Source organism: Aptenodytes patagonicus, chromosome Z (genome assembly GCF_965638725.1).
Source record: "Aptenodytes patagonicus chromosome Z, bAptPat1.pri.cur, whole genome shotgun sequence".
NCBI lineage: Eukaryota > Metazoa > Chordata > Aves > Sphenisciformes > Spheniscidae > Aptenodytes > Aptenodytes patagonicus.
In genome coordinates, this window is record NC_134982.1 from 20,903,231 (window position 1) to 20,915,703 (window position 12,473).

Consider the following 12,473-nt stretch of genomic DNA (forward strand, 5'->3'; position numbering starts at 1 on the left):
ACTCAGAATCTCAGAAATACAGTGTCTGAAAATAGGTCTGGGTAAAAATGGACTAGTGAGCAGAAAGAAAGTGAGATAACCATAATATGCTTGTAAAACCCATTTATCACATAGTTTTATAATCTGATACATGGTTCTGTAGTTTAACCCCAGGTATAATCAATGAAACCAGTGTATGTGTAGGAAATCTCATTCTTTGAGTGTAAAACCTCTATCAGCAACAAATTTGGCTCACTTATATCCTTAGACCATTACGGCAACATAAGTGCTACCACTCAAATATGTAGATATTCAGCCATGCAGCTGAGATTTCTCTGATATCTACTCTTAAAGGCACAGATCAGGAAGTCCACGGATTCTCTTTCCACCTTTCCTCTTAGGCTCTGTGGAACGCACTGAAGCACATAAATCAATTATCAAATCAATATGTAAATTGGCTGATCACTGTCTCTGTCTTTCCATGTGGTCCAGCACATGGGGTTGTAGCATTGAGCTGTCAGCTTTCAAACTTGGCTGAAAAGCATTTCATAGCTGGCCACTGCATATACCCTTTTGGCAATGACATGGGATTCAAGAAAGCAACAACGACCGTGATGGAAAAGCCTCCCCCTCAGTGCTGCAGGCATGTCTTCTGGGCATGTAGCAAACCCAGTGAGAAGACAGAGGAAAAGGAATTGAGCAACAGGTAAACTCCTGTGCAGAGCAAAGGTCTGCCCGTATCCATGGAGAATGTGAAAAGAGTTCAGGGAACCCTGTGCGCTGCTGGTAAAGTAGATTACTGTTCCCTTTCAAGTAGCAGCATGTGCAGTGTTGTACAAACATTGTCTTCTTTCTGTGGAGGCTTTGTTTAATGATAGTGGCCCGTACTTTTTCAGAAACCTCAAACTATTCTCTCCAAGTGATGCATGAAAAGCAATGATAACGTGGAAAATGAATAAAGCTGTTACAGAAAGCTGGAGAGCAAGATCAGCAGAAATGCACAGAGATCTGGGCTAGTCTGATATGGCGACAGCAGCAAAACTGTAGACTCAGTGATTAAGTCACATGAACATTTTGCATGTACTGAATGTTTTACCTGTCTCTAATGTCTTCCTATCCTTCCAGGTATGATTTACTTAGGAGAGTTTTTTGAGTGAGTTTATTCAGATGTACAAATGAAAATTTCTTAAACCTTCCTATTATCACAGGCTGGAATGAGACAAAGAGGATCTTTCTTAAGACTTCTTGTGAGGACACTCTGTAGTTGTTACTCCACCTTCAGTAAAAGTAGTTAAAACTAAGCCAGTCCACCAAACCTCAGCTTCCCCTTTAGAGTAGGTGCTCTCAGAGAGGTTGTCATGTGGAAAACTTTTCTCACATTTGCCGTGCTACTCAGAGGAGAAGTCCAGAGAAGGAGCATCTTGTAATATTTCTTGTGGGGTGGTGGCAGAAAGGTATTTGGTCAGGGGAAACCTAGGGTTTCAACCTCTGTTACAATTTTTTTTTCCCTCCTGCTGTTGTAATCTTAAACCAGGCTCCTCACCTTACTTGGCCATGTATCTCTGTTACACAAGTGTTGTACAATGCTTTTCCTCCTCTCTAACCCCTTTATGATAACCACTAAACAAAGGAGCAAGGCACAAGTGTAACTGTCACAGCTAACCTTCCTGACTCGGGCTCCCCTTTGGGCTGGGTAGCTTGCGTTGGTGACTACCTGTTGAGATTCAACCAGCAAATGCTGTTGGAGCCTGCGACATACCTCACGTCAGGCTCTGCGGTAGCAGCGTGTAGTGGCAACCTCCCGTTTTTGTCAGGTATGTTCTGCTTAGCACCGTTTCTGAGCAGGCTGACACAGCCTTCCAGCCAGCCCTAAAAAAGAAATTAGAGCATGTCAAAGAGGAAAGTGAAACGCATCAGGCCAGACCTTTGCTTGGTGGTTCTGGCATCCATGTGTGACTATAGCTGTTTCTGCCAGCAGAGGAACTGGTCTTTTGTTTCCCCAGTAGAGGTGTCTCAGCACTGAAAGCGGTTCCCCTTTGGAGTCCGAGTCTCAGACTAGCTCGGTCATTCATTTCTTTGATAAGGTGTTTTCTTTACACTGCATTTTGGTTTTTCTGCAGCTGTGGCAAGTACCGACTGAGTAAACAGTGATTAAAAACCTGCTAATTCCTGTATCACTAGCAAATGCTACACATATTCCTGCAAGTGGATTTAATTATGCTAGGTTAAACAAAGAACATGAGCACTTAATCTCATTTGTGAGATTTTAGCAGGGATGGCAAATCAATAGTAGAAAGCCTTAGAGTGTGGTCTTATAAACATTGTTGCAGAAGTTTGAATTAGTGACAATGTTAGACTGAAACCAGCACCAAAACAGATGGGATGAATCAGTTCTTGGACTAAAACCTTCTATTGATCACCTCAACAAAAAAAGCAAGTAAACAATCTGGTTGTGACTGCATAAATCTTTCAGTGTGTACTTAAGTTCCAGGGAAATCAAGCATGTGTTTAAGTGTTTTGTTCAAACCTCCACAGGCAATCGATAAAGACTGTTCCTTCCTGTATGAGCTACGTCAGATCGGCATTACCAGCCGAAAAGGTAGGGAAAAGGTGTGGAATGATGGAATCAGAACATGCCTGTTGCAGCTCCTGGTGGAAGTACAAGACCACCGAATTCTGCATGCGATTGTGACTGTGGAGCTCTGCTGAATTCAGTTCTCTGGACAGACATCACAGCCAAATGCTCTTTAGATCTCTGATTATATCCATTACAGAAACAGAAATGGAAACTTCGAAGCCTGGGTGGTTTAAATCTTTTCCAGTCATTTCTTTTTTTCCGAAGAATAGTTTTTCCCCTCTGGGAAAAGAGGAAGGAAAAAAGGAGCATGACACTAATTATGGGATTTTTTGAAAATATCTGGCAGAGGAAATGTTTATTCTCAAGTAAGTGGGGCATGCTCCTTGCACTGAATGTGACTGCCTGTTTTGCTATTTTCTACACTTATTTTCTCGCATAGCTGAGCAGAAGCATTGTTTTTGTCCTGAATTTGCAGGAAGAAGCTAGATGCAAGGGATGTGATTTAATTAGGCTGCCATGGTATCTGTTCAAATGAACTGGCGGTTATCCAGCCATAAGTCATACTATGCAGCATGGGTGAACATTCCTTCCTCCTTTCTGTCCAACTAATAATGGAAGCCCATGGTCAACCCCTCTGCCAAACTCACCTGGTCCCCATCCTCTCTCTGAATCCTGAATTCCCTCCAGCGAGGAGTGGAAGACTAAGGAGAATCATAGAATCATAGAATAGTTTGGGTTGGAAGGGACCTCTAAAGGTCATCTAGTCCAACCCCTGGGCCGTGGGCAGGGACATCTTCAACTAGATCAGGTTGCTCAGAGCGCCGTCCAACCTGACCTGGAATGTTTCCAGGGATGGGGCATCCACCACCTCTCTGGGCAACCTGTGCCAGTGTTTCACCACCCTCAGCATAAAAAATTTCTTCCTTAGATCTAGTCTCAATCTACCCCCCTTTAGTTTAAAGCCATTCCCCCTTGTCCTGTCTCAACAGGCCCTGCTAAAAAGTTTGCCGCCATCTTTTTTATAAGCCCCCTTTAAGTACTGATGGGCTGCAATAAGGTCTCCCCGAAGCCTTCTCTTCTTTGTGTGTTTCAGACAAAGAGCACCTCATCTTCCTTCCCAAACTTCTCAATGGCATGTCTGCCCCTACTATCACTTGCATGTGGGTTGATTGGGGTGTTGGATTGCTTATGATCTGCGTATCTGCACTGGCACTTTAAACGTAAGTTCTTAACCTGGCCATCCAAGCTCCAGCACTGTAGTGAAAAAAAGCAATGCCCGGGGTCATGTGGTGTGCAGGAAAACATGCCTGCTGACCACGAGAATTTGAGATAGGAATGCCCTCTCTGGAGCATAAAAATCTGATGCTAACAGTGGGAGGGCAGAAATTAATCTACTTATTAAGAGGGGACTTTCCAGTGCACAGAAGCAAGTGGCTTTCTTGAAACCACACAGAGGACCCTGGATCTAGCGAGGTCCCCATACCATGCACTGATTTTACAACCCAAAAGAGAAAGGACACTCTGGCAGGAGTCCTGGTCCTTTTCTAATAATCATTGCTTCCAGCTTTGCATTATAGTAAAGTTTAAAATTTCACGGTTTTCTAGAACCAAATGTTTTGTACTTTTTTTTCTTTCTGCAGTATAAAAAGAAATCTTAGTTGGTCTGCACATTTCCTCCCTTCACTCGATCTATCTTTCCATCCTTCTCCCCCAAGTCTTGGTACCAGATAAGTTGCCAGAGATAAACTGGTACGTCCACAAGCATCTTGAGTATTAATATTGGCTCCCATCTTCAACAGAAGCTTCACTGTATCAACCTGGCGTCCTGACACAGCATGCATCAAAGGTGTACAACCTGGGGAAGAAAGTCAAACGATCATTTACAATTTTTATTTTGTCAAAGCCATAAGATAGGGATATTTTCTTATTTGCTAATGTTAGCGTTGGCAAATTAACAAATCCTTTCTCTGACAACTGTCCAACAGTTGTACTCAGCTTTTTGCAGGCAGGAAGTAACTGCTATGCCAGTTACTGACCACTGATTTTAAAAAGAGCATGATTTCATTAGCAAAAGCCTTGCCTCATTAACTCTACTTCTGGAGGGAAAAGTGTTTTTCTGTTGACAAGCTCCCAATATGAACTGTTGGCTTTGTACACCATTTTGGAGGCTGATATTCTTCAGAGTGACTAGTGGCCAGATGGTGCTTGGCTAGTTTTCTCAAATCCCAGCTTCATTCTGTCTGTATGTATTCAAAAGATTTATGAAATCAAGCCCTGTCCTGTGCAAAGGTGTACGTGTGTGAGTTGATCCTTAATGCACACAACAGCTTATTTTAAAGACTGGATTTGCTCTAGAGTATTTTCTTTTCTGTTGTCATGAGAACTTATTTTATATTCTGCTAACAATTTCTGTGCTGGAAAAAACTGGAAATCTGCATTCCAACCTAATACTCAAATTTCATCATGAACTATTATGATATCTTTTAATTGCTTCCTCTTCCTTCCATTCTGTTAACTGCTGAATAACAGCAAGAGATTTTCCTGCAGAATCTGACAAAGCAATTTAAAATGACTAAGATGGGAATAAACATGAATATTAGAAACTATAAGACTACTAGAAACTTCAGACACAACTGAAGAATAATTATTCTTACCGGATTCAATGAGACTGCTGAGCAAAGGCATGCTACTCAACCTGCGGTTATGCAGACTCTGCCATATGTGCAGGATATGAGCCATATGTTTTGTCTTGCAAGACTGGTCTTTAGTTACATTTGGACATACAACCTAGTAAACAAGTTTATTCTGGAGCTAAAATACTTCTGTTTGCTGATCAGTCTCTCTCCACCCACTGCCCTTCATACGTAGTCCCTCTCCCATTAAAGATCTGGACTGAGAGCATTTTAGCTTGATTAACCATTTTCCCTACTGACCAATAGATGTTTTAAAGATAACAGTTAGGATGTCTGGTTTAAAGTGTAGGAATAATTGGTAACTTGGTAAAAGCTGGTAGGGAATAGAAAAGACAGCGTTCATATGGACCCTTTAAAAGAAACTGCAGTAAAAAAATACTTTTGAATAAACAAAGTCTTCCTTGAGAGAAGCTTCCAGAGATCTGTTTCTCTAATTCACGTGGGAAATAGGTGCATATAAAGCCCAGCCAATGGACAGCACTTTGTAATAACATTAAATAGTAACCTGAACACAAAATGAAAAGGAGCAGAGTCTCACAGATAAAACAGATTGTTTAGATCATTGCACATTTTACAACCAACCCTTTGGCAAACAATTATATGACAAAATCATTCTAACCGTGTCTGTACACATACTTTTTAAGTACAAAAGACTGGAACGCTCTACTCTAGAGATGTGCAGAATGTATAGCATCGGACTTTGAAAAAATATTCTTTTTCCTTCCCTGAAATGACAACAATTTCTCAGCATCTCCTAAAGAAGATAAAATAGATTCATGATAAAGTACTGTCTGATTATAGCAAAACAACTTATTTGTATCCATATAAAAAATCTTAGAATTACAGGGGGAAAGAAGTATCCAAACTAAGCATTTCCAGTGGATGTTCCGAAGAATAACTCCAATTTCCCATATTCTGCTGCTAAATATAATTTGCTGAACACAAAAATCAGGATAAAAAATGGAAAATTTAATTGCAAGCTGAAATAACTAATCCCCTGAGAACAAACTCAGCCTTCATTTACCCTCACTGTCGCAGCACTCCAGGATGGAAGGATCTTCTCGAATCACTGCAGTTAGTGTGTTCACATCACCATTAGCTGCTGCTTGGTAAACCACAGTCAAGTCAATCTCTTCTGCTGCATCACCTGCAGGGGAGGAGTATGTCCATGAGTAAGCACAGAGCAAGTACAAATGATTAACAGTGAAAATAATGACACTTTTTTCACTGAGTTTTTATGACTATATAACTTGATGCGGAACAAAGTGTATCTAAACAGCACTGTGGTTTTTGTTAGTCATCTGAAACTTGTTTTTCATCATAACTTCTTCCAAAACTGTCAGACGTAGACACTGACAGGACATAAGAAAACTTCTAGGAAGTTTCCACCTCTTGTAAGAAATCGTACTAACATTAATGTAACATGACTTGAGAAACAATGAAGTAATAAGTGAACTAGCTCATAATATTGCTGGTTACACTTCTATGAGGTAGGATGAAATCAGGACACAGGTGTTTTCAGTTTCAGTGTTATCCTTGCACCAGTCAGAAGACTGAGGCTTTTCTCTTCTTTTCCCTGTGGTGTCCAGGGGAATTCTCTTCTCAGGAGAGTGAACTTCTGGCAGCAATGGTTTGTGTTAATAATTCCCGCAAAAAGGAAAGATGGACTATTGCTTGAAACCCAGGAGAGGTTTACTTTGTTTGGCAATTACAGTATGAGGCATTACTCAAAGCAGATGCCTTGTAGGACCTGTTCCTGAACACTCCTCAGATTTTTGTTTCTAGAGAAATTAAAGCGATGATTCTCTCTCTGCTTCTTTGCTTGTAACTTCCTACCAGACTGGTCATCCCCTGCTCCACATGCCTACACCTCCTTTGGCTTCAAGTGAACTATTGTCCTGGTTTCGGCAGGGATAGAGTTAATTTTCTTCCTAGCAGCTGGTACAGTGCTGTGTTTTGGATTTAGGATGAGAACAATGTTGATAACACGCCGATGTTTCAGTTGTTGCTAAGTAGTGCTTACACTAGTCAAGGACTTTTCAGCTTCCCATGCTCTACTGACGGAGAAGGCTGGAGGTGCACAAGAAGCTGGGAGGGGGCACAGCCAGGACAGCTGACCCCAACTGGCCACAGGGACATTCCATACCATGTGACATCATGCTCAGTACATAAACTGGGGGAAAGCTGGCCGGGGGGGCTGCTGCTGGGGGACTGGTCAGTGCGTGGTGAGCAATTGCATCATGCATCACTTGCTTTGTATATTATTATTATTATTATTATTATTATTATTATTATTATTATTATTATTATTATTATTTTATCCTATTTCAATTATTAAACTGTTTTTATCTCAACCCATGAGTTTTCTCACTTTTACTCTTCCGATTCTCTCCCCCATCCCACTGGGGTGGGGGGAGTGAGCGAGCAGCTGTGTGGTGCTCAGTTGCTGACTGAGGTTGAACCATGACAACTATTAACCTGTTAACTCTAGGAGTCAAAAGAGTTGATTTTTTGGTGCAGGGCCAAATCTGATGTAATGGTAAAATGCTCTAGATATGTATTGTTGGTCAGCCACAGTCTGATATTTAATTTTAAAAAGAGTTTCTGATCTCTATTAACTCAAAAAGAAGTACAGCTGCAGTGAGCTGTGCTGTTCACTGTGGCTGAGGGTCAGAGCTACAGTCCAGCCACTGCACTACCTTGTTAGAAGGAGAAAGTAAAACTGACACCTAAATCATACCAGAGAGTTGATCAAAGGAAAGACAGATTAAGTGACTGGTCACTTATCCTTACTGTCGTGTCTTCTGGAGATAGCATAACTATGAAAGCTGTGCAGAAAAAAGGGAGATGGCTTAAAGAGAATCTGAAAAGTTAGTAAAAAGTCTTTTACATAATCAAATAATATATTATTATTATTACACATTGATATAAATTATATTTTAAACATTGTCATATATATTTTTGAGTGATAAAAGATCTTTAAAGATAATTTTAAAGTGTTAGCCACACTATTCATGTTGTGATCAAATGTTGTCGCAGCTGAACCCACATGAGCTCCACGCTGGGGTTTACAGCCCAGCGTCATTCCCCACATGTAACCTTCTCTCCCTGGGATGCAGTCATCACTCTCGACTTCAAAACTTGGCTGCCATGGAAACGCAATCAGCTCTTACCCTGGGAAAGGTTAGCCTGTCAAAGCTGGAGCTCTGGTTGTGGGCTTGGGAAAACTAGAAAGCTGATGTTAAATGTGCCTTCACCAGTGCAGATTCCCTCTCAATCACTACTCAACTGAAGAGAATTTAATTTCTTTTCTTTCTTCTAGCTGGTCTTTTAAATTACACATTTGATAAAATTTGTAAATTAAAAATGTTAATTTGATTTTTATTCTACTGGGGAGTCTATTGCTGAGGGAACTGTTCATTTGGCTCAGAAGCTTTGACCTGTGTGCTTGGGAGATCAGGAGAGACTAAGAGTCATCGCCTCTGGAAAGTCATCATCAGTGATTAGTATATGAAAAAAGAAGTGACTTTACCACAGGGCCCATTAATCAGATTTCCTTATCATGCCAGATCTGCAGGCTGCTCTCACAATCGGTAAACTCAGCAAAGACATGTTAATAACAAGCTCAGGTCTGAGCTAGTCCCTTACTCAAAGAAGGGTGTAGTATGGGCTGGGGGGAAGGCAAGGAGACAAGGCAGAGGTTCATTGCTTGTGTTGCTCCTCTTGGCCAGTCTCTGGAGCTACACAGGAGGTGCCAGCCACGAGCACTGACACAGCTCCTCTCACAGCTGCATGTGGTGGTTATTATATGGGAATGGTACAGAGAAGGTGCTGCTGGCATTGGGAAAGAAACCATTAGATGTACTGAGACAGACTGGATCAAAGGGGCCCTCACCTCCTTTTATGCATTACACATGTAAATTTTGTACTTTTTGCTGTTTAGCCTTGTAAGTACTGTTAAATTTTCCTGCTGTGAGTCAGGAGCTGAGCAATCCAGCCACAAAAGGAAAATCTCCATCTCCCGAGCAGAGCAGTTGCGTACCCGGAGGTCAGGATGGCAGGAAGATGAGGACATGGTTGCACACCTGCATGTGGGTCCCTGACTCCCTCTGCCCTTTTTCATCTAACTAAAAGCAAAACACCTTCTCCTCTGTGCCTTTGCTTGTGCTGGGCCGAATCTGCTTTTCCCAGAGCAATTATCCTCCTGTATGAGGAAAAGAAGCAAAACTCTGAATGAATGGGTGGATGGACGAATGAACGAACTTTTCCCCATGCCTGCTCTCGCAGAACACCGGCTCCACTCCTATTAAGGGAATGGTGGCATGAAGCCACATCCAAGATTCACACTTCCCCACCCGTGAGTCCTAGCTGTTAGAGCAAGGAGAGGCAGGTGGACCAGGCTGTCACCCTGCTGGCGACGGAGACTGGGCCAGGAGGAATTGATGGGCGATACTGTGCATCTGACATAAAGTAGACTGACGCTAATTCCATTTCTGTAGGGTGACATGATTTCAGGTGGGGTGTCTTTAAGATGACCTGTGTGGCTTTGGGTGGGAGGTGAGGAGGAAGACAGATGTGTGGTCTTCTGATGCTTCACATGACAGGGAGCAGGAAATGCCAGGAGGGCTTGGATGTCATTTATGCTGAATGCACTTGGCTCCAGGTGACACATTCCCACTTCATCTTCCTCCAACTTACCCTGTCAAGGAATGAGGGGGCATGGGTGCAAAGCTTGTAGGCCATTTCTTTTTGCAGACATCTTCCTGGCCAGAAGAGGAATGGTTCAGAGACTGGGCATTTTGCAGAATGCAACAGTGAGGTACTGGGCACTTGTGTCCCCCTCTGTGAGCTTGCCCTGCTGGCGAGCTCAGCTGTGGCTGGGGCACCAGCACCACGTGGAATAAAGGGATTGTGAACAGCCAAATGCCTGACCCTCCATCTTCAAATGTGTTAGGGTTACTTCATTTATTATCTTGCAGTTCGGTAAATGGCAGTGAGTACTGGTGCCATTTCAGATACATTTTACGTTTTATTTTGGAAAATTGCTGTGCTACTTGGTGAAAGGAAGCTGTCAGTCAGCTTCAGGAAGGCAGAAGGTCCAACTAAAAGCCTGTGTATGGAGCAAGGGTAGGGAGAAACTGCAGACTGGCACAACAGTGGTGTAGAAAGGTCTGGAAGAATCTTAGTGAGCAAAGTCCAAATGACATACAGGGTTGTGACATCTTCTTTTGTAGCTAAAATCCTCAGAAATAATCAAAGTTAAAAGCCAGTCTATCTGAAATAAGCTGCAGTGTTTTAAAAGTGCATCATTTCTTTAAGACAAAGTAATTGTCTTTTGGTCAGAAAAGGGGGTATGTAAAGGAACATGCAGAATGATCACAGGATTCAGAGCAATGAAATTACACTGCTTGTGACATTAATTCTCCTCTGACTTTCCTGTGAAGAATGCATGTTTTACACAATTTGCGATGTCGGCTGATGTGTTGTTTTACAACGTGCATGTTAGATGTATGTAAGTGCATGCTTTCTCCTACATTGGATTTTTAAGGTCTAAATAAATTTGCTGCAGCTTAGTGTATGTAGTCTTGACAATGACTGATTTAGACCTTGCTAAAACACTAAGTTTCGAAAACTGAAGGCTGGATAACAGGATAATTTGTTTGTTGTGAAGAAGAACTATTTATGTATATAATTTACTCCCCTCTTTCCTATAAATCCTCTTGTCTCCACCAGTAGCCAAACGCCTTATGTGATTTCCTACAGCTTGCCGGCAGGACACAATACTAGGCAGTTTATTTGATTTCAGCATGTCAGTGTCAAGGGTCAGCAGGAGGCGGATGAGTGCAGTTTTTAGAAATTGTAACTCGCTCTCTAATATTATGGATTTATTGATTGCTTAACAAAGTAATAATCCCTGTGTGTGCCTGGCTGTGAATGTACCAGTCCAGGCCTTTGTCAAGCTTCTCTGTTTAAATGGTAAACATTTGAAGCCAGGTACAGCACACATTTAAATGGCACCACGCAGTATTAGGAGAAGAGGGGTTTCTGATGTTGCTTGGCTTCTTTAAGTCCCACATTACTATTGCTGTTACTATTGATAAGTATTATAAGATATTAATGAGGAAGTGTTGCAAAGAGACAGTATGATTTTCAAGCCTGGAATGTTGTTTTTTTGATCTGTATCTGGGATAGTTTTCTGATGTGTGGGGTGGAGAAAGGGTTTGTAGGGGGGTTTGGATTATTTTATTGGACCAACAGATATTGATCTGGTGTGTTTGAAAGCTAGTCTGTATTCTTCTGTTGTTATAAATTGCTCAAATGAAATATATTCCCCTTCTCCTTGCTAAAAAAAATTATGCCTTCTTAAATCATGAATGTGCCAAGACATTAACATGCTATTTAGATAAAATCCACCATACACTGTAAATTTTGAATAGAGCTTTCTTTCCATGATAACCAATGGGTTCAGTGTCCCATTACTGTGTGTTGTCTGCTCCTGGTCCCCATCCGCCTCCCATGCAGCTAGCAGAGAAGGCAAACAGTAAGTCACAAGTTATCTAATGAGCCAGCATCCCTGCAGTGGTGGTGGAGGAGAGATGATGAATTTATCTGGAGGGGACCCTTTTGCTGGGGAGGTGCTGTGAGTGGAGTGTGACATGGGGCTGGAGATGATGCTGGACAGGAATAAGGATGGGTCAGTGTGGAGAGTGGCCTGGCGGGAGGAGGAGCTGCAGATTAGGAGCAAGGGGAGGTACAGGCAGATGGTGCCTCCCAACTCTCTCACTTCTATCCAGATAAGGTGGTTTGAATCAGTGGTCTCCTGCATTGCTGTCTGCCGCCTTATCCATCTGGAGACTTGAATTCTCCTTCCCCAGCCCTGGTCATATTCCAGCCTCATTCCTGGCACCACTTCCTTGGCTCCCTGGCAGCCATCCCCACGGCACTGAGTGTGCAGGGTTTCCCCCCTCCCTCCCCACCCTGAGTACTGCTGGGTCAGCATGTGGCACAGAGCATACTCGTTCTGCCTGCAGAAGGAGAGCTTGAGAACAGCTGTTTGGAGCTGCAGAAGCTCAGTCAGCCCCACACCTCTGTTCTGTTGGGGAAAATGCTCCTTACGTCATTCGCACATAACCTAGGAGCACCTGTCTCTATTCCTGCAGTACACATCCCCCTTCTCCTGTTGCACTTCCCTTACTCCTTTATCCCTGCTGGTAGTATTTTTT

The 12,473-nt window shown here is 42.5% G+C and overlaps 1 protein-coding gene across 3 annotated transcripts in view; it reads right to left on the minus strand.

Moving 5' to 3' along the window:
• Window positions 1–12,473, minus strand: part of ANKRD55 (ankyrin repeat domain 55) — a 51,904-nt gene that overhangs the window by 37,943 nt on the left and 1,488 nt on the right. For 2 of the 3 annotated variants that reach the window (XM_076362119.1, XM_076362120.1), the window contains exons 2-4: window positions 6,275–6,397; window positions 4,282–4,412; window positions 1,739–1,848 (exon numbers count right to left, since the gene is read on the minus strand). In XM_076362119.1, the coding sequence (XP_076218234.1) occupies window positions 1,739–1,848; window positions 4,282–4,412; window positions 6,275–6,397 (364 nt within the window). Of the gene's footprint in view, window positions 1–1,738; window positions 1,849–4,281; window positions 4,413–5,886; window positions 6,024–6,274; window positions 6,398–12,473 lie in introns of those variants that run through there. The other variant, XM_076362121.1, reaches the window with a different exon arrangement.